At 36.1% G+C, this 22076-nt stretch overlaps 2 protein-coding genes across 2 annotated transcripts; one reads left to right on the forward strand and one right to left on the reverse strand.

Moving 5' to 3' along the window:
- Nucleotides 1–1200: 1200 nt before the first annotated feature.
- On the forward strand, nucleotides 1201–5011 carry Bma-alh-7 (Succinate semialdehyde dehydrogenase, mitochondrial precursor, putative; the record flags this gene model as incomplete). Its single annotated transcript, XM_001898516.2, has 12 exons — nucleotides 1201–1312; nucleotides 1601–1707; nucleotides 1810–1950; nucleotides 2106–2276; nucleotides 2439–2555; nucleotides 2788–2931; nucleotides 3156–3263; nucleotides 3616–3807; nucleotides 3983–4149; nucleotides 4281–4339; nucleotides 4663–4743; nucleotides 4890–5011. The coding sequence occupies 12 exons, from the start codon at nucleotides 1201–1203 to the stop codon at nucleotides 5009–5011; spliced, it is 1521 nt and encodes a 506-aa protein (XP_001898551.2).
- Nucleotides 5012–6307: 1296 nt separating this feature from the next.
- Bm4618 (Uncharacterized protein) lies at nucleotides 6308–22076 on the reverse strand (the record flags this gene model as incomplete). Its single annotated transcript, XM_043077955.1, has 47 exons — nucleotides 6308–6451; nucleotides 6744–6889; nucleotides 7021–7267; nucleotides 7461–7601; nucleotides 8776–8985; nucleotides 9056–9265; nucleotides 9354–9563; nucleotides 9652–9861; nucleotides 9949–10158; nucleotides 10228–10437; nucleotides 10508–10717; nucleotides 10787–10996; nucleotides 11067–11276; nucleotides 11364–11573; nucleotides 11643–11852; nucleotides 11923–12132; nucleotides 12202–12411; nucleotides 12482–12691; nucleotides 12779–12988; nucleotides 13076–13285; nucleotides 13356–13565; nucleotides 13635–13844; nucleotides 13915–14124; nucleotides 14194–14403; nucleotides 14492–14701; nucleotides 14778–14987; nucleotides 15064–15273; nucleotides 15344–15553; nucleotides 15642–15851; nucleotides 15928–16137; nucleotides 16208–16417; nucleotides 16487–16696; nucleotides 16767–16976; nucleotides 17047–17256; nucleotides 17326–17535; nucleotides 17612–17821; nucleotides 17892–18101; nucleotides 18178–18387; nucleotides 18464–18673; nucleotides 18750–18872; nucleotides 19107–19298; nucleotides 20407–20549; nucleotides 20690–20753; nucleotides 21162–21317; nucleotides 21549–21653; nucleotides 21816–21894; nucleotides 22033–22076. The coding sequence occupies 47 exons, from the start codon at nucleotides 22074–22076 to the stop codon at nucleotides 6308–6310; spliced, it is 8934 nt and encodes a 2977-aa protein (XP_042933889.1).

A 22076-nucleotide genomic window follows, 5' to 3' on the forward strand; every position in this document is an offset into this window, starting at 1 on the left:
ATAAAAAGGTTTGCAACAGCTATGCATTTTTGTTGAAGGAAGAAATGATAAAGATTAGAAATTAATGCTATGAGGGACAAAACGACAGTCTCGATAACAGTTGTAGCTATCAATAAATAATTATACATTCGGTAAACAAAGGATACATTTCAGATTACGCATCCTGTCATACCTGTTTAATTAATGCTTCGAAAAGGGTACCAAATGACTTAGTAGTAAGGAATGCTTCTGAATACTGTGAAATGCTTGAGTTCAACCAATTAAGCAATAATTAGAACAGACAAATGACACTGAGAGTTGTTCGAGTGACACTCACTTTCTGTCCTGCATATCAACAAGAGACGTCCGTCACAACACAAAGACCCTACCACTAAACTTAAACCACGTGACGGAAACTACGTAACTACGCCAAACCCAAAGCCTTGTTGCCGCCCAGTGAACAAACTCCCGCTCGTTTTTCTTTCTATTTGAAGTGCTGCAGCCAAAAATTCTGACATATAAAAATTCATGTGAGTCACGTCGGGTCACGAGTCAGACCGTTCCTTGAATCCCGTGGTCGTTTATCTATCGGTCCTTTAGTGCAGTGAACCCCACTTGACCTTTTGTCGTTCTCACAGTGCAAGCAGTTTCTCTGCTGTGAATCACAGTAGCTCAGATAATAAGGACATTTGACCGCTAACTCATTTCGAGAATGAACACAACAGCTTGAGATAAAGGAATGTTCGAGATTAATGACGTGGAATACCTAATGTACAGATATGAATATTATTAGCTCTCAGTGATCTTTAAACTAAAACCATGCACTGTGATGAAAGATGACAAAAGCTTCTCCCATCCTTTCTTAATAACAGCTGTTCTGTGTAATTCTATAATGTTATTAATTAATTAATTGATTTTTAAACGGTCGTTTGCAATTTCTAATTAAATCAAGTCGCTCAAGTGCCTTAAATGAAAGCGTATCTGGTACAGATCGTTAAATGGAATTTTCTTTCTCCGTTGTTTATCCCTCCTTAAACTTTACAAAAAAAAAAAAAAAAAAAGCAACTAAAAGCGGATAATGGCATGATTATATCGAATACGATAATTGTGATATTACTAATAATTGCTAGCATGACAGTGATGATGATAATCATGTCTATGGTAGTTGTAATCCCTGGAAATCTCTTTCATTTTAATGATTGGTGATAATTGTTCAGTGGAATGAATGGAAGGACGACGCATTTGTTTAGTCGATGTATAATACATTCATTTCTTGACGTACGGTACTATCGGACATCGCTTCTACCTGAAGGTGCAAAGGCCTTTATTAACGGTATTGTTAATAAAGTATTCTTTTTCTTTTGCAGTGCATGACTGATACAGAAAAATGAAGTATATCGTTGCAAAAAAAAAAAAAAAAAACAGTTGAAAAATCAGAGAAAAAATGGAATAAAAATGTTTTTCTTACAAGAGTTCTTCGATCAGTCCGAACTATTCTGTAATTATTAACAAACATCAAAAAATATATTAGGAACATCAAGTTAGATTATTAGTTTTTGGTCGGGTAAAGTAGAAATATTCCGGGAAGTATCAGCTAAATGACTGAATGGTTTATTTATAGGACGATGGATTAATGCATTATCAAACTCCACTTTTCAAGTAGTAAATCCATACAATAATGAGCTCATATGTAGATGTACCAATTGTGATGCAATCGATGCAGAAAAAGTAAGTTATACAACGACTAAATAAACAAATGTGATTTAGTGATGGAGACTTTTAATAGTATAATGAATCTAATGCTTGAAATCTATGATTTGAAAATTGAAGTCTGTGAAAGCAGCACGGGAAGCCTACAGCGCATGGTCATCGTCTACAACCGCTAAAGAACGTGGTACAATACTAGACAACTGGCACCGCAAAATGTTGGAAAAGCAGAATGAGTTAGCCGAACTTATTACCCTTGAAGAAGTATATTTGTTGATTTCTATGTTACTTCATTTTTTCATTTTCTTTTGATCTTTTACATTTTTCAGTTTTTTCATTGCTATTTATATTCCACCTTTCTTTAAAAATCATTCTTCCCTGACTGATTAAGAAAAATGGACTGATTTAGTACCTTTCAGGGTAAACCACTAGAAGAAGCTCGCGGTGAAATTGTTTATTCAGCATCATTTCTGAAGTGGTTTGCCGAGGAAGCCCGACGAGTATATGGGCAGATTGTAAAGCCTATATCGACACATCGAGTACATTTTCACGCTCGTGAACCGATTGGCGTCGTTGGAATTATTACACCTGTAAACATTTTATTCAGTTTTTTAGATTACGATCTTCCCAAATTAATGGACTTTTTCTCACTGTAAACGTTTTATAAAGTCCCAGTTGGAGTGATTAAATTATCTAATTAGAAAAAGTCATCCTGATCAGATAGATTTTTTTCACAATATCATTTCCTGTAGTGGAACTTCCCATCGGCAATGATTACTCGAAAAGCTGCAGCAGCACTAGCAATTGGTTGCACAGTAGTTGTGAAACCTGCCGAAGATACACCACTTTCAGCCTTAGCTCTTGCACAGGTTATTTTATTTTTCTTTGTAGTTTTTCATCTCCAATATTCGTTCTCTGTTGATAAAATTAGAAATAAGCAGTGATTAGAGAGAATGACAGTGATTTATTATATGCAATAATTACGAATGTCATTATGGTGAAGGTGATATTTTCGATAGGTTTATAAGTTTTTTGCTCACTTAATAGTGAACTTTAAGACTGAGATCTTTGAAACAATGCCCAGCATATTGTAGGTTTCAGACGGCTAAGGAAGCTGGTCTTCCAGACGGTGTCTTCAATGTTGTCCCAGCTGATTTGAAGAATACGGTACGAATAGTGAAGTTTTTATGTGAATCAACCGACATCAACGCAATTTCATTTACAGGCAGCACTGAAGTAGGAAAGGTAAGCCAACTTTTTCCTTCTTTTGATACTTAAAATCTTTTACGTAAATATTTTCTCGTTCAGATTATCGCATATCGATCATTTATTTGATTGAAACTTGCACCAAAGCGATCTAAGCGTTTCACAACCTGTTATTACGGCCCATAAATGCTTGTTAAAACTTTATGATCATAATTTCTTATCCTTATCACAATCACTGTTCGTTTAGCTTTATCCATTTGCAGCTTTTGCTTTCACAGTCAGCTTGCACGGTGAAACGAGTATGTCTTGAACTAGGTGGTAACGCACCGTTTATTGTGTTTCCTTCGGCTCATCTCTCAACAGCAGTTCAGGTTTGCTTTTATTCATTTAAAATTAATGGGAACTTTTCACATATTAATTTTAAATAAGGCTAGTCCTAAAAAAGGCTTTTGCCTTTTTCGGGTTAATTTCATCGGGTTAATTTTCAGGCAGATCGGGTTAATTTTCACAGCTCATCCACTGCTCAGTGCAATAGTTATTTTTTTGTTTCTTTTCGTTGCGTATATTTTTACAAACACAAAGTACTTATTTTTATGTTTGAAAAATGCAGGATGAGATCATTTTCGCTTGTATAATAGAAACTGCACTAATCATGCAACATAATTTTGCTCACAAAAACATAAACGATATAAATATAAGCTAATTTCAAATTCAAACCTTCAGGGAGCGATAGCATCGAAATTCCGAGGTTCAGGACAGACATGTATATCTCCAAATCGTTTTTATGTTCATTCTTCGATTTATGATTCTTTTGTTGAAGAAGTTAAGCATGCAATGGCGAAATTGGTTACCGGAAATGGTATGCAACCAAATGTCACACAAGGGCCTCTTATAAATGAAAGAGCTATTAAAAAAGTAATTTTATGAATTGATTGATTTGCGTAATGATAATAAAACTTAGTGTTTAAGGAGTAATTTACATAGTTTTTAACCATACTTAGTCATAATAAGGCAGTTTTGTAGAAGCATACAAAAATTAAGATCAATGAAAAACTTTCTTAATTTAACTAACTATTATTAAAAGTTAAAGGTTGAAAACTTGCTATCAGATGCAACTCAAAAGGGAGCACATGTAGTATTGGGTGGAAAACGTATTCCTCAAACAACCTGTTTCAATCCAACGTTGCTGATTAACGTAACCAATGATATGGATATTGTCCACACTGAAATATTTGGTCCCGTTCTCGCTATCCAAAAGTTAGTCAATTTCTGAAAATGGAAATTGCATTCCTTTCGATGCTCTGCACTCCTTAACGAGTCTAAATATTGCTTCTTGCTTGCATCCAGAATCAGTAAGGATAATGCGCAGAAGAACATCTGCATTTCAGGTTCGAAACGGAGGAAGAGGTTTTGGCACTGGCAAACTGCTGCAGAACTGGCCTAGCTGGTTAGTTTAGTAATATCTTAAATTTTATTACAGATAAAACAAACATTGATCTTTTCTAAAATGAATCAGCTACTTTTCTGTTGTTTTTCGAACTTACTGTATTTTGTCGCCATTCCTTTGCTGGTTTGATTTTAAAGATAAAGAGGTGATTGTGATAAAGATGAACTATTTTCGGGTCACTTGAATGCAAAACAAAAGGTATTCTGTTGGCATCATTCGTATTTTACCTCAGTCTTACCTCAATGTACGTCGGGTAGGAAATTATTGAGGGAATCTCTTTATTATTTACACAACGACATTTTTTGATAGAAATAAACTTTAAGGTTATATATTCACAACGGAATATGCTCAGATACTACGTGTTAGCCATAACTTGCAGGTTGGAATTATCGGTATCAATGAAGGTATGCTGATCAATTACTCTTAAATTCTGTAATGTTCCATAACATCACTGGATGTACATATAGCTAAACACGCTTATCGTTACCAATAAATGTAGAGATTTCATGTCTTTCGAAATTCTAATTCAGATTAAATCCAGTCGTTTTAGGATTAGTATCTTGCGCGGAGGCAGCTTTCGGTGGAATGAAGGAAAGCGGTTTAGGTCGTGAAGGTGGTTCACAAGGTATAGATGAATTCTCGCAATGGAAATATATTTGCATCGGATTCTAATATCGACAATCCTATTACTTGTAATAGTAAACCAAGAAATTGCAACTAATAACTTTGTTTTCTAATTCTTAGAACTGCGTTCGTTTAACAAAAATCTGACGTTATCCATTCTCTGACACTCGTTCTACAGGTTATATTGTCCTATAATACAGAATACAGAGATAACTAGTTGCAGTCTAATAATGTTATCTGTAGAGCTGATAAAAAGATAAAATCTGTTTATATTTTTGCTATATATCTGTATCCTTTCTTTCACCTTCTATTTAACTTGGTGTTCTAGTGTAGAGCTACATTTTCATGAGTGAAATAATTGCTTATGCCGTTGAAGTTTGTATTGTGATGACCTGATTTGAGTGTAGATTAAGTGTGTAAATTAGAACTGTCACTTGCATCAGGAAATCTAATGTCTTCTTAGGAATGACAAATAGAGGAATTATTCAAATTCAGTAATTTAAGGTTTACTTTGAAAATTCCGTTATAATGCGAAAATGACTTGATTTATTGATCTTCGTATTTTGCATTTATACACGTGTATATATATATATATATATATATATATATATATATATATATATCGATAACATTACATACATCCAGGGATTCTTATCACAAAGTTACGATAAACAAAGTTAAGAAAGAATGAAGAAGGAGACAGTATGTGCCAACAGCATTATCTACGCGGATATAGAACTTGCTATAAGCAGTACTGGTATCTGAAGTTTCTATGGTTTTTCCAAATAAAACTACGCCTTATTATCATGGCTTCATTTTATTTTAGCGATGACCTTCTTCATCCATGCAGACAATACTGCTTATTGAAAAGGGCTAAGATTGCTGCAGGATCAATAAAGCCATTCATAACAAGTGAAGGACTTCTTTTTTGTGTAATTGCGGGAAAATCAATTGGAAAGAAGAAATTAAAGAAAGATCAAAAAATGATTACTGTCGATGAAATTGGAGCTCTCGCGAAGTCTCTACGCAATATATCATTTTCGGAAATAGCAATCACTAAATGATGCCAAATATTTCCAATAATATAGACCTGACGAGCGTCATTGGACTTTAAGAACATATGTTGAGAAAGATAAGTTCAGAACAAGAATTTACAGGAAAAATTTAAAAGAAATATTTCATACACAAACAAATAATTAATGATAATGAGGAAATGGAAGTGGCAATATATAAAAAGTGCTGAAGTTTTAAATGCTAGAAGTATGTCTAAGTTTTAAGTTCAAAATTTAGTTGGAATTCGGAATTGGAACTTTGATATTATTGAAACTGACCAAGTTCTTCCATTTACACATCATCAGCTTTTGGTTCATAGAAGTGATGACCTCCAAGAATGCGATAGAATTCGAAATGTTCTGTTGAGGAATGATTCTTAGCGATCGACTTAATCAGTTCGCCAGCTGGACATGGTTTCAACTTCGGCACAAAATCCTGCAAATCAGAAATTAACTATTGAAATTCTTTTCAAGGAACAAAGATTAATGAAAAGATTATTTTCAGGTACGGTGACATATAGGAAGCAAGTGTCAATTACGCCAGAACGTTTAAACATAATATCTTTAAGTTGATAGCAAAGAATGGGTTAGGATTTTAACTTAAATTTGTGACTTAGCTTTAAACATGCATGTTGAATGTAAGCCATTAATGCAGAAAATTTAACAGTTCTCCACGGCACATTTTCTCTTGAAAATTATGTTTAACTTAAAAATTTCGACAAGCTTACAGTATTATACTGCGATTCCACTTTCATTTGACCGTTTTGCCAAAGCACTGATTCTTGCAGTTTACTTGGCGCCATCAGAACTTCCTTCGAGGATGCTTCTGGCATATTGAACGATGTGTGACAGATGGTTCGGTCTTCAAGATGACCTAAAATCAACTGTTTGCTATTAATTAGTAAATTCATAAATTCTTTACGAGGAGAATCATCCGACAGAGATTTCGTGCTGTGATAAGACCGGCCATAGAAATTATCCATATTATTAAACGTTTCAACAAACTCTCGAGAAGTTTGAATTCGTGATTTTTGTGCTGAATAACGCGTCGAACATCCTCTGCTGGTACTCCTTCATAAAACGTCTCCGTATATGCTGTCCAACAGTTCTCGGTACGTGATCTGCTGCGATCCACTATGTCGTACACAACGCGCTCTGAATCTGCTACTCTTAAGTTTTCCGTACATCCTTTACTGCCGCTGCATTTTTTCACCACTTCATTTTTCACCGATTCATCTTGTTTTTCTTGTTCCTATAATGAGGATATTAGGAATTACAGGTCTGGAACAGCGCAGTGATACATTCAGTAATAGTTGACAATTGCACAAGTCACTAATATGTAAGAAATTCCTAAGAATTGACCCCTAATTACTAACTTTCCAAATTCCCCCACTGCCAGGCCTTACAATTTCAAATTTGTCCGCTCTTTTGGCGGTGAATTCAACCTGCGAATGTGTTTCGGTTCGGAATGAACCATCACCAAATAAAATATCTGTATCGCATGGTTTCTTAATTGCACATCGCTCTCCTTTTTTAGGGCAGAAATCTCGCCGACTAACACTTTTCGTTTCAAATTTCCCGTCAATCTACAAATGAATTAAGAATGATTAATGGATAAGTAAGGCGAACTTTCTAAATTCCTTTTTTTTTTTCTTCCTAAATTCTAGAATTCCTATTTTTTCTCTCAATTTTTATAATTCTTCATAATCCAGCAGTAATATTTTTTTTTTTTATTAAGTCCATTTAGTCGGAAATTGAAGATTCCTGTCCTTATTTCCGTGAATTCCTTATATCTGCTCAAATTCAACTTTGCATTTGCGTTTCGCTATTTCTAGTGCAATAATTATTTGACAGCGATATAAAGAGAAATTATCCGATATTGTATTCCGATACTGTTTATCAGTCAACTTCAAGACAAAAACTACTACGTTCCTCATTGAAGCAATATTGTTAGAAAAAATTTAGAGGATCCAAAAAAATAAAACGGAAATATTTCATTGCTTCAAACAAACTCCTAAAAGTACTGAACTGATATCAAAAACTGCACAGGAATCGACATACAAAAACAAGCATTCGTCTTTACAACTGACAAGAAAAATTAGTCTCACCGGCGTTCTCGAATGACACCTGAAACTCAAGAAAAAATACTGATTTCTCAAATAATCCGCTCATAGCACTATTAACCATCGTCTATACAATACCACGCATAATCTGTCCGATTTTATCTTTCAACTACAAACAATTATTGGCTTTCACGGAGAACGTTTGATTCTTGTGGATTCCAAAAAGGAGTGATGTCCCTTTTTTATGAAATTCATAAAAAACTAAGCATTGCTGCTGGACATTTTGTTTCAAACTTTGCAACCGAGTTTTCATCGAGATTATCGCGCCTTCCGTTAGGTCCACGTTACTGACAAAAGTTTTAACAAAGCGCAAACTTTTATTATCCACAAAACAATCCGTCAGTATCTGCTCATATCCTAATCAAATCTCATCAGGTAAGTTCGGATTGATGAACAGTTATTCCTCTGCTATTATCTCCACAGAAAAATTAGGGTTACGAGATCAGTATCCATAATTCAAAAGGCTATTCAACCGTAAGACGAAAAAAAAAAAAACAAACTTCAATAAAATGGAAAATCAAACAATAAAAAATCCGACAGTATCGCCATTATTTTCAAATGCTGAAACCAATGCGATCGCTTTGAATTGGAAAAATTTCTAACTTTTACGATTTCATTAAATTAAAATGCAGCAAACCTTCCATAAATCAGATTCAACTGGACGTTTCGCATCGTATCGTTCACCTTTTTTCGCTGTAAATTCAGTACTTGTTTGTGTTTCCGATGTGAAGGATCCGTCACCATGTAAAACATCGGAATCTTGCGGTTTTGATGCCGGATATCGCTCTCCTGTCCTGCCTACATAATCCTGATGCGAAACCGTTTCGCTGATGATATGTCCTTCTCTCTGAAACCAATCCCGAAAATAGGACAAATTTCAAGATTTTACGATTTTATTAAATTAAAATGAAGCAAACCTTCCATAAATCAGATTCAACTGGACATTTCGCATCGTATCGTTCACCTTTTTTCGCTGTAAATTCAGTACTTGTTTGTGTTTCCGATATGAAGGATCCGTCACCATGTAAAACATCGGAATCTTGCGGTTTTGATGCCGGATATCGCTCTCCTGTCCTGCCTACATAATCCTGATGCGAAACCGTTTCACTGATGATATGTCCTTCTCTCTGAAATCAATCCGGTCGCTGAAACCAATCCCGAAAATAGGACAAATTTCAAGATTTTACGATTTAATTAAATTAAAATGCAGCAAACCTTCCATAAATCAGATTCAACTGGACGTTTCGCATCGTATCGTTCACCTTTTTTCGCTGTAAATTCAGTACTTGTTTGTGTTTCCGATGTGAAGGATCCGTCACCATGTAAAACATCGGAATCTTGCGGTTTTGATGCCGGATATCGCTCTCCTGTCCTGCCTACATAATCCTGATGCGAAACCGTTTCACTGATGATATGTCCTTCTCTCTGAAATCAATCCGGTCGCTGAAACCAATCCCGAAAATAGGACAAATTTCAAGATTTTACGATTTAATTAAATTAAAATGCAGCAAACCTTCCATAAATCAGATTCAACTGGACGTTTCGCATCGTATCGTTCACCTTTTTTCGCTGTAAATTCAGTACTTGTTTGTGTTTCCGATGTGAAGGATCCGTCACCATGTAAAACATCGGAATCTTGCGGTTTTGATGCCGGATATCGCTCTCCTGTCCTGCCTACATAATCCTGATGCGAAACCGTTTCGCTGATGATATGTCCTTCTCTCTGAAATCAATCCGGTCGCTGAAACCAATCCCGAAAATAGGACAAATTTCAAGATTTTACGATTTTATTAATTAAAATGAAGCAAACCTTCCATAAATCAGATTCAACTGGACGTTTCGCATCGTATCGTTCACCTTTTTTCGCTGTAAATTCAGTACTTGTTTGTGTTTCCGATATGAAGGATCCGTCAGCATGTAAAACATCGGAATCTTGCGGTTTTGATGCCGGATATCGCTCTCCTGTCCTGCCTACATAATCCTGATGCGAAACCGTTTCGCTGATGATATGTCCTTCTCTCTGAAACCAATCCCGAAAATAGGACAAATTTCAAGATTTTACGATTTTATTAATTAAAATGAAGCAAACCTTCCATAAATCAGATTCAACTGGACGTTTCGCATCATATCGTTCACCTTTTTTCGCTGTAAATTCAGTACTTGTTTGTGTTTCCGATATGAAGGATCCGTCACCATGTAAAACATCGGAATCTTGCGGTTTTGATGCCGGATATCGCTCTCCTGTCCTGCCTACATAATCCTGATGCGAAACCGTTTCGCTGATGATATGTCCTTCTCTCTGAAACCAATCCCGAAAATAGGACAAATTTCAAGATTTTACGATTTTATTAAATTAAAATGAAGCAAACCTTCCATAAATCAGATTCAACTGGACGTTTCGCATCGTATCGTTCACCTTTTTTCGCTGTAAATTCAGTACTTGTTTGTGTTTCCGATATGAAGGATCCGTCACCATGTAAAACATCGGAATCTTGCGGTTTTGATGCCGGATATCGCTCTCCTGTCCTGCCTACATAATCCTGATGCGAAACCGTTTCGCTGATGATATGTCCTTCTCTCTGAAACCAATCCCGAAAATAGGACAAATTTCAAGATTTTACGATTTTATTAATTAAAATGAAGCAAACCTTCCATAAATCAGATTCAACTGGACGTTTCGCATCGTATCGTTCACCTTTTTTCGCTGTAAATTCAGTACTTGTTTGTGTTTCCGATATGAAGGATCCGTCACCATGTAAAACATCGGAATCTTGCGGTTTTGATGCCGGATATCGCTCTCCTGTCCTGCCTACATAATCCTGATGCGAAACCGTTTCGCTGATGATATGTCCTTCTCTCTGAAACCAATCCCGAAAATAGGACAAATTTCAAGATTTTACGATTTTATTAAATTAAAATGAAGCAAACCTTCCATAAATCAGATTCAACTGGACGTTTCGCATCGTATCGTTCACCTTTTTTCGCTGTAAATTCAGTACTTGTTTGTGTTTCCGATGTGAAGGATCCGTCACCATGTAAAACATCGGAATCTTGCGGTTTTGATGCCGGATATCGCTCTCCTGTCCTGCCTACATAATCCTGATGCGAAACCGTTTCGCTGATGATATGTCCTTCTCTCTGAAATCAATCCGGTCGCTGAAACCAATCCCGAAAATAGGACAAATTTCAAGATTTTACGATTTTATTAATTAAAATGAAGCAAACCTTCCATAAATCAGATTCAACTGGACGTTTCGCATCGTATCGTTCACCTTTTTTCGCTGTAAATTCAGTACTTGTTTGTGTTTCCGATATGAAGGATCCGTCAGCATGTAAAACATCGGAATCTTGCGGTTTTGATGCCGGATATCGCTCTCCTGTCCTGCCTACATAATCCTGATGCGAAACCGTTTCGCTGATGATATGTCCTTCTCTCTGAAACCAATCCCGAAAATAGGACAAATTTCAAGATTTTACGATTTTATTAATTAAAATGAAGCAAACCTTCCATAAATCAGATTCAACTGGACGTTTCGCATCATATCGTTCACCTTTTTTCGCTGTAAATTCAGTACTTGTTTGTGTTTCCGATATGAAGGATCCGTCACCATGTAAAACATCGGAATCTTGCGGTTTTGATGCCGGATATCGCTCTCCTGTCCTGCCTACATAATCCTGATGCGAAACCGTTTCGCTGATGATATGTCCTTCTCTCTGAAACCAATCCCGAAAATAGGACAAATTTCAAGATTTTACGATTTTATTAAATTAAAATGAAGCAAACCTTCCATAAATCAGATTCAACTGGACGTTTCGCATCGTATCGTTCACCTTTTTTCGCTGTAAATTCAGTACTTGTTTGTGTTTCCGATATGAAGGATCCGTCACCATGTAAAACATCGGAATCTTGCGGTTTTGATGCCGGATATCGCTCTCCTGTCCTGCCTACATAATCCTGATGCGAAACCGTTTCGCTGATGATATGTCCTTCTCTCTGAAACCAATCCCGAAAATAGGACAAATTTCAAGATTTTACGATTTTATTAATTAAAATGAAGCAAACCTTCCATAAATCAGATTCAACTGGACGTTTCGCATCGTATCGTTCACCTTTTTTCGCTGTAAATTCAGTACTTGTTTGTGTTTCCGATATGAAGGATCCGTCACCATGTAAAACATCGGAATCTTGCGGTTTTGATGCCGGATATCGCTCTCCTGTCCTGCCTACATAATCCTGATGCGAAACCGTTTCGCTGATGATATGTCCTTCTCTCTGAAACCAATCCCGAAAATAGGACAAATTTCAAGATTTTACGATTTTATTAAATTAAAATGAAGCAAACCTTCCATAAATCAGATTCAACTGGACGTTTCGCATCGTATCGTTCACCTTTTTTCGCTGTAAATTCAGTACTTGTTTGTGTTTCCGATGTGAAGGATCCGTCACCATGTAAAACATCGGAATCTTGCGGTTTTGATGCCGGATATCGCTCTCCTGTCCTGCCTACATAATCCTGATGCGAAACCGTTTCACTGATGATATGTCCTTCTCTCTGAAATCAATCCGGTCGCTGAAACCAATCCCGAAAATAGGACAAATTTCAAGATTTTACGATTTTATTAATTAAAATGAAGCAAACCTTCCATAAATCAGATTCAACTGGACGTTTCGCATCGTATCGTTCACCTTTTTTCGCTGTAAATTCAGTACTTGTTTGTGTTTCCGATGTGAAGGATCCGTCACCATGTAAAACATCGGAATCTTGCGGTTTTGATGCCGGATATCGCTCTCCTGTCCTGCCTACATAATCCTGATGCGAAACCGTTTCACTGATGATATGTCCTTCTCTCTGAAATCAATCCGGTCGCTGAAACCAATCCCGAAAATAGGACAAATTTCAAGATTTTACGATTTTATTAATTAAAATGAAGCAAACCTTCCATAAATCAGATTCAACTGGACGTTTCGCATCGTATCGTTCACCTTTTATCGCTGTAAATTCAGTACTTGTTTGTGTTTCCGATATGAAGGATCCGTCAGCATGTAAAACATCGGAATCTTGCGGTTTTGATGCCGGATATCGCTCTCCTGTCCTGCCTACATAATCCTGATGCGAAACCGTTTCGCTGATGATATGTCCTTCTCTCTGAAACCAATCCCGAAAATAGGACAAATTTCAAGATTTTACGATTTTATTAAATTAAAATGAAGCAAACCTTCCATAAATCAGATTCAACTGGACGTTTCGCATCGTATCGTTCACCTTTTTTCGCTGTAAATTCAGTACTTGTTTGTGTTTCCGATATGAAGGATCCGTCACCATGTAAAACATCGGAATCTTGCGGTTTTGATGCCGGATATCGCTCTCCTGTCCTGCCTACATAATCCTGATGCGAAACCGTTTCGCTGATGATATGTCCTTCTCTCTGAAACCAATCCCGAAAATAGGACAAATTTCAAGATTTTACGATTTTATTAATTAAAATGAAGCAAACCTTCCATAAATCAGATTCAACTGGACGTTTCGCATCGTATCGTTCACCTTTTTTCGCTGTAAATTCAGTACTTGTTTGTGTTTCCGATATGAAGGATCCGTCACCATGTAAAACATCGGAATCTTGCGGTTTTGATGCCGGATATCGCTCTCCTGTCCTGCCTACATAATCCTGATGCGAAACCGTTTCGCTGATGATATGTCCTTCTCTCTGAAACCAATCCCGAAAATAGGACAAATTTCAAGATTTTACGATTTTATTAAATTAAAATGAAGCAAACCTTCCATAAATCAGATTCAACTGGACGTTTCGCATCGTATCGTTCACCTTTTTTCGCTGTAAATTCAGTACTTGTTTGTGTTTCCGATATGAAGGATCCGTCACCATGTAAAACATCGGAATCTTGCGGTTTTGATGCCGGATATCGCTCTCCTGTCCTGCCTACATAATCCTGATGCGAAACCGTTTCGCTGATGATATGTCCTTCTCTCTGAAACCAATCCCGAAAATAGGACAAATTTCAAGATTTTACGATTTTATTAATTAAAATGAAGCAAACCTTCCATAAATCAGATTCAACTGGACGTTTCGCATCGTATCGTTCACCTTTTTTCGCTGTAAATTCAGTACTTGTTTGTGTTTCCGATATGAAGGATCCGTCACCATGTAAAACATCGGAATCTTGCGGTTTTGATGCCGGATATCGCTCTCCTGTCCTGCCTACATAATCCTGATGCGAAACCGTTTCACTGATGATATGTCCTTCTCTCTGAAATCAATCCGGTCGCTGAAACCAATCCCGAAAATAGGACAAATTACAAGATTTTACGATTTTATTAAATTAAAATGAAGCAAACCTTCCATAAATCAGATTCAACTGGACGTTTCGCATCGTATCGTTCACCTTTTTTCGCTGTAAATTCAGTACTTGTTTGTGTTTCCGATATGAAGGATCCGTCACCATGTAAAACATCGGAATCTTGCGGTTTTGATGCCGGATATCGCTCTCCTGTCCTGCCTACATAATCCTGATGCGAAACCGTTTCACTGGTGATATGTCCTTCCCTCTGAAACCAATCCGATCGCTTTAATTTAGACGAATTTCAAGATTTTACGATTTTATTAAATTAAAATGAAGCAAACCTTCCATAAATCAGATTCAACTGGACGTTTCGCATCGTATCGTTCACCTTTTTTCGCTGTAAATTCAGTACTTGTTTGTGTTTCCGATATGAAGGATCCGTCACCATGTAAAACATCGGAATCTTGCGGTTTTGATGCCGGATATCGCTCTCCTGTCCTGCCTACATAATCCTGATGCGAAACCGTTTCACTGGTGATATGTCCTTCCCTCTGAAACCAATCCGATCGCTTTAATTTAGACGAATTTCAAGATTTTACGATTTTATTAAATTAAAATGAAGCAAACCTTCCATAAATCAGATTCAACTGGACGTTTCGCATCGTATCGTTCACCTTTTTTCGCTGTAAATTCAGTACTTGTTTGTGTTTCCGATATGAAGGATCCGTCACCATGTAAAACATCGGAATCTTGCGGTTTTGATGCCGGATATCGCTCTCCTGTCCTGCCTACATAATCCTGATGCGAAACCGTTTCGCTGATGATATGTCCTTCTCTCTGAAACCAATCCCGAAAATAGGACAAATTTCAAGATTTTACGATTTTATTAAATTAAAATGAAGCAAACCTTCCATAAATCAGATTCAACTGGACGTTTCGCATCGTATCGTTCACCTTTTTTCGCTGTAAATTCAGTACTTGTTTGTGTTTCCGATGTGAAGGATCCGTCACCATGTAAAACATCGGAATCTTGCGGTTTTGATGCCGGATATCGCTCTCCTGTCCTGCCTACATAATCCTGATGCGAAACCGTTTCACTGATGATATGTCCTTCTCTCTGAAATCAATCCGGTCGCTGAAACCAATCCCGAAAATAGGACAAATTTCAAGATTTTACGATTTTATTAAATTAAAATGAAGCAAACCTTCCATAAATCAGATTCAACTGGACGTTTCGCATCGTATCGTTCACCTTTTTTCGCTGTAAATTCAGTACTTGTTTGTGTTTCCGATATGAAGGATCCGTCACCATGTAAAACATCGGAATCTTGCGGTTTTGATGCCGGATATCGCTCTCCTGTCCTGCCTACATAATCCTGATGCGAAACCGTTTCACTGGTGATATGTCCTTCCCTCTGAAACCAATCCGATCGCTTTAATTTAGACGAATTTCAAGATTTTACGATTTTATTAAATTAAAATGAAGCAAACCTTCCATAAATCAGATTCAACTGGACGTTTCGCATCGTATCGTTCACCTTTTTTCGCTGTAAATTCAGTACTTGTTTGTGTTTCCGATATGAAGGATCCGTCACCATGTAAAACATCGGAATCTTGCGGTTTTGATGCCGGATATCGCTCTCCTGTCCTGCCTACATAATCCTGATGCGAAACCGTTTCGCTGATGATATGTCCTTCTCTCTGAAACCAATCCCGAAAATAGGACAAATTTCAAGATTTTACGATTTTATTAAATTAAAATGAAGCAAACCTTCCATAAATCAGATTCAACTGGACGTTTCGCATCGTATCGTTCACCTTTTTTCGCTGTAAATTCAGTACTTGTTTGTGTTTCCGATATGAAGGATCCGTCACCATGTAAAACATCGGAATCTTGCGGTTTTGATGCCGGATATCGCTCTCCTGTCCTGCCTACATAATCCTGATGCGAAACCGTTTCGCTGATGATATGTCCTTCTCTCTGAAACCAATCCCGAAAATAGGACAAATTTCAAGATTTTACGATTTTATTAATTAAAATGAAGCAAACCTTCCATAAATCAGATTCAACTGGACGTTTCGCATCGTATCGTTCACCTTTTTTCGCTGTAAATTCAGTACTTGTTTGTGTTTCCGATATGAAGGATCCGTCACCATGTAAAACATCGGAATCTTGCGGTTTTGATGCCGGATATCGCTCTCCTGTCCTGCCTACATAATCCTGATGCGAAACCGTTTCGCTGATGATATGTCCTTCTCTCTGAAACCAATCCCGAAAATAGGACAAATTTCAAGATTTTACGATTTTATTAAATTAAAATGAAGCAAACCTTCCATAAATCAGATTCAACTGGACGTTTCGCATCGTATCGTTCACCTTTTTTCGCTGTAAATTCAGTACTTGTTTGTGTTTCCGATATGAAGGATCCGTCAGCATGTAAAACATCGGAATCTTGCGGTTTTGATGCCGGATATCGCTCTCCTGTCCTGCCTACATAATCCTGATGCGAAACCGTTTCGCTGATGATATGTCCTTCTCTCTGAAACCAATCCCGAAAATAGGACAAATTTCAAGATTTTACGATTTTATTAAATTAAAATGAAGCAAACCTTCCATAAATCAGATTCAACTGGACGTTTCGCATCGTATCGTTCACCTTTTTTCGCTGTAAATTCAGTACTTGTTTGTGTTTCCGATATGAAGGATCCGTCACCATGTAAAACATCGGAATCTTGCGGTTTTGATGCCGGATATCGCTCTCCTGTCCTGCCTACATAATCCTGATGCGAAACCGTTTCGCTGATGATATGTCCTTCTCTCTGAAACCAATCCCGAAAATAGGACAAATTTCAAGATTTTACGATTTTATTAATTAAAATGAAGCAAACCTTCCATAAATCAGATTCAACTGGACGTTTCGCATCGTATCGTTCACCTTTTTTCGCTGTAAATTCAGTACTTGTTTGTGTTTCCGATATGAAGGATCCGTCACCATGTAAAACATCGGAATCTTGCGGTTTTGATGCCGGATATCGCTCTCCTGTCCTGCCTACATAATCCTGATGCGAAACCGTTTCACTGGTGATATGTCCTTCCCTCTGAAACCAATCCGATCGCTTTAATTTAGACGAATTTCAAGATTTTACGATTTTATTAAATTAAAATGAAGCAAACCTTCCATAAATCAGATTCAACTGGACGTTTCGCATCGTATCGTTCACCTTTTTTCGCTGTAAATTCAGTACTTGTTTGTGTTTCCGATATGAAGGATCCGTCACCATGTAAAACATCGGAATCTTGCGGTTTTGATGCCGGATATCGCTCTCCTGTCCTGCCTACATAATCCTGATGCGAAACCATTTCGCTGATGATATGTCCTTCTCTCTGAAACCAATCCCGAAAATAGGACAAATTTCAAGATTTTACGATTTTATTAAATTAAAATGAAGCAAACCTTCCATAAATCAGATTCAACTGGACGTTTCGCATCGTATCGTTCACCTTTTTTCGCTGTAAATTCAGTACTTGTTTGTGTTTCCGATATGAAGGATCCGTCACCATGTAAAACATCGGAATCTTGCGGTTTTGATGCCGGATATCGCTCTCCTGTCCTGCCTACATAATCCTGATGCGAAACCGTTTCACTGGTGATATGTCCTTCCCTCTGAAACCAATCCGATCGCTTTAATTTAGACGAATTTCAAGATTTTACGATTTTATTAAATTAAAATGAAGCAAACCTTCCATAAATCAGATTCAACTGGACGTTTCGCATCGTATCGTTCACCTTTTTTCGCTGTAAATTCAGTACTTGTTTGTGTTTCCGATATGAAGGATCCGTCACCATGTAAAACATCGGAATCTTGCGGTTTTGATGCCGGATATCGCTCTCCTGTCCTGCCTACATAATCCTGATGCGAAACCGTTTCACTGGTGATATGTCCTTCCCTCTGAAACCAATCCGATCGCTTTAATTTAGACGAATTTCAAGATTTTACGATTTTATTAAATTAAAATGAAGCAAACCTTCCATAAATCAGATTCAACTGGACGTTTCGCATCGTATCGTTCACCTTTTTTCGCTGTAAATTCAGTACTTGTTTGTGTTTCCGATATGAAGGATCCGTCACCATGTAAAACATCGGAATCTTGCGGTTTTGATGCCGGATATCGCTCTCCTGTCCTGCCTACATAATCCTGATGCGAAACCGTTTCACTGGTGATATGTCCTTCCCTCTGAAACCAATCCGATCGCTTTAATTTAGACGAATTTCAAGATTTTACGATTTTATTAAATTAAAATGAAGCAAACCTTCCATAAATCAGATTCAACTGGACGTTTCGCATCGTATCGTTCAACTTTTTTCGCTGTAAATTCAGTACTTGTTTGTGTTTCCGATATGAAGGATCCGTCACCATACGAAATATCGGAATCCTATAATTTAATGCTTGATTGTTGTCATTATTTTTTTCTGTTTTTCTAATCAGTTTTTTTTTTTTTTTTTTGAAAACGTTCTGATCATTTTGTTTTGCTGCTAGGAGGATTTTTCTGGGTTAATGCTATATGACCATATTAAAATATTTTCGCCTGAAAAATGACAGAAACTTTTCATATCTGCTATAAATAGTATTTGAATAGCTAGTCATTATTTGATTTAAATTTTTTTACCTCCCATATTTCTGATTTGGTAGGTCGTTTGACTCCGCTTCGCTCGTTGGTTTTTGCGGTATGTTCAGTCCTGGCATAGACTGGTGGTAGCGATATTTTATTGCCAGAAAGGATCTCACTATGTTGGTATCTCCCTTTTGTTCTATTGTAGCGGTGACTTCTTTCTGTCTCATCTTCTTGACGTACGCTTCTCTTAAACGTGTTAAGTAACTTTAGTTCAAGCTTATCAAGCTTAAACATAAATTCATTTCCAATAGCTTTTATTCTTATATTCATTTGTTAATGGAGGTTTTCTGATAAAGTTACACAGTTCAAAAAGCTTAGTGACCTATTATTGTGTGTTATTGTTTTTTTATTACTATAATTGTTCTTTTTTTTTTTTTAGTCGAACTAACAAATTCTATTCAATTTTATAAATTCCAGATAATTCCAGTTTGTAGTTGGAAAACGTATTTAGTAGAATAGAAGTGAAAAATCAGTAAATCTGTTCGATTAAAATTAAACAAAGAATTTACAATGTTATAATTTCATTAGTGGACATTTTTCACTTTTCTTAGTTGTCAAAAACTTGTGGAAAAATTTTTTAGAGAGATATAAGGAATGAATTTCTCAGTCAAATAAATAAATGATGAAGAAAAGATGGAAGCAAATATTTAGAGGAAAATGAAATGATGAAAAGATTGCTAAGTCAGTAAGGAAGTGGTTTATATGTACTAATTAAGGAAGAGAAGACAATTTCTTAATCATTCGCAATAACCTTTTATTATTTTTAAAAGACTATGCAGACATGTCATCTGCCTTAGTTAATTACATGTCAACTAAACAGGACAAACCTGAACTATTCTGCAGATTTACCACTTCACCGAATCATCTTGGCTCAAATATCTTATCTAGTTAAAGTCTTTAAATATTTAACAAATAATATCTCAATTAATTGTCAAGAAGAATAAAATTACGTCTGAGTTGATAAATTCATAACAATTTTTTTAATGTAATATTTATAGAAACTTTTCTTAATGAAAGAATATTTCTTGAAAAATTGGTGAAATAATTCTTTCTCACTTTTTCACTTTAAAAATTTGGAGCATTTTCTTGATTTGAATTCATAAATTCTTTCTAGTAGTTTAGTGTTGAATTATAGATCGAAAATCATAGAAAGGAGAAGATGAAAAATGAAAAAAAGTGAATTCATGAACATCTAGTAAAATTGCATAACCTATTAAACAGTATATATGAATATTTCAAAACGATTTAAAAATCGTTGATTTCAAATTTCCTAAACAAAAATTAAACTGCTAACATCAATCGATTGCAAAATCAAGCCAACGTTATCACGTGTCTCAGCTGATCGGTCTTTTCGACGTCCAACTATAACTGAATGTTTATTGTCACCGTTGAAAGGATCTTCATACTTGCTAGAGTACTGACGTAATGACCTTTCACCTGTAACTGTAAATGATGTTAAAAAAAATTATAACAATCTCAAAAAACATTTACTAAATAATACAGCTGAATATCATAATATTTAAAAAAGAAATTCGAGGAGAAATCTCCATTCATTTCTTAATTTTTTAATTCCTCACGGGCAAAATTATTTTCTCTGCCTCCATTTGGTTGACTATTGTCCTTGTCACTTCCGAAAACAATCTGCAAAATTATTTCGAATCAGATGAAATTTGAGGGGAGTTCGAGTTACTTAAAGCTTTATTTGATAATTTCAGAAAGCTTTTTAAAAAGGCAACGGATGATATGAAAGGTTCAGTGAACAAAGTGAGATGTAATGAAATCGTTAACTCTCAATCATCAGTTCTGACTCAAATTTAAAACGAATACTTTGAAAATAGATTAAAGAATGAAAGAAATACTTGCAATTCTTCCAACGTGAATCAGCAAGAAGGGAGAGGTAAAACAGAGTCATAGGTGACTGATTTTTCTTTTTGTTTTAGACCGAAAAAATAAGGTAGGTAACCTTTATAGCATTGTAGTCCAAAGATTTAATACGCAACAGCGCAGACATATATGAGAATTTCCTCGCCAATTTCAATAATACCCTACCGAGGATTCATAATTTCGACGTCGCAAAACACTCGAACTCATACGCGTATTCACAGCTTTCTCTTTTGCATCTGTGTGAAATTGCGCCACATTTGCATTTTCATTTGCTGCAAATTTTGCGCCTTCTTGTGCGCATTGACTTTCACTGACAACACTCTAAAAAATATTTCTCAGAAGGATCATTCTGGAGTGTTTCTCCTTCATCAAAAGTTGAACCTTCCAGATAGCTGCTGAAATTAAGAACTTTTACAGTTGCAGTAAATAAATGGAAGCTTTCAAAAGTTCTCATAGAAAAGGACTGAAATCTTTCATGTAAATAAAAATTCCATTATGAAAGTAACAAAAAAAATTATTGTCTTTGTTTAGTGAATTAACATAAAAGCAAACACTGATCATGCATCCATCACTGAGATCAATGTGATCTTTAACGGAAGATTTCTCGGGTTTCCTGATTACTTTTGAATGATTATCTCCGGTGATTACGGCATACTCCTGAAGTATTAATTCTTGAAGAGAAATTATGAAAGAATTACTAATTATAGATTAATCTTTGCCTGAAGTAGATGAAAAATTGTTTGTTTGCTGTTTTGAAATCATCTCATGGCAGATTTGTTCGCAAAAAATTTGTTCCGAGAAAATTTAGTCCAAACTTACCTTTTTATAAAAAGTATTTTGATTTGAAGTTCCGATGCAAATTGAGCTAGCATTTCGATTGTTCGGGCAGCGATGTCTCCTGAAACAAATCCTTCTGAAATGTATTATACACTACTATTTGTGTCCCAATCTTAAAAATGACAAAATAAAAGTCTCGAAACAATTTTGCTTTATTATAATTAGTAAAAAATGAGCAAAAGTTTAATTTAAGCCTTACCCGCACACACATATTTGACAAACACATTGAGTGTCGTGTGGCAT

This window comes from Brugia malayi, assembly GCF_000002995.4.
Source record: "Brugia malayi strain FR3 genome assembly, contig: Bm_v4_Chr2_contig_001, whole genome shotgun sequence".
NCBI lineage: Eukaryota > Metazoa > Nematoda > Chromadorea > Rhabditida > Onchocercidae > Brugia > Brugia malayi.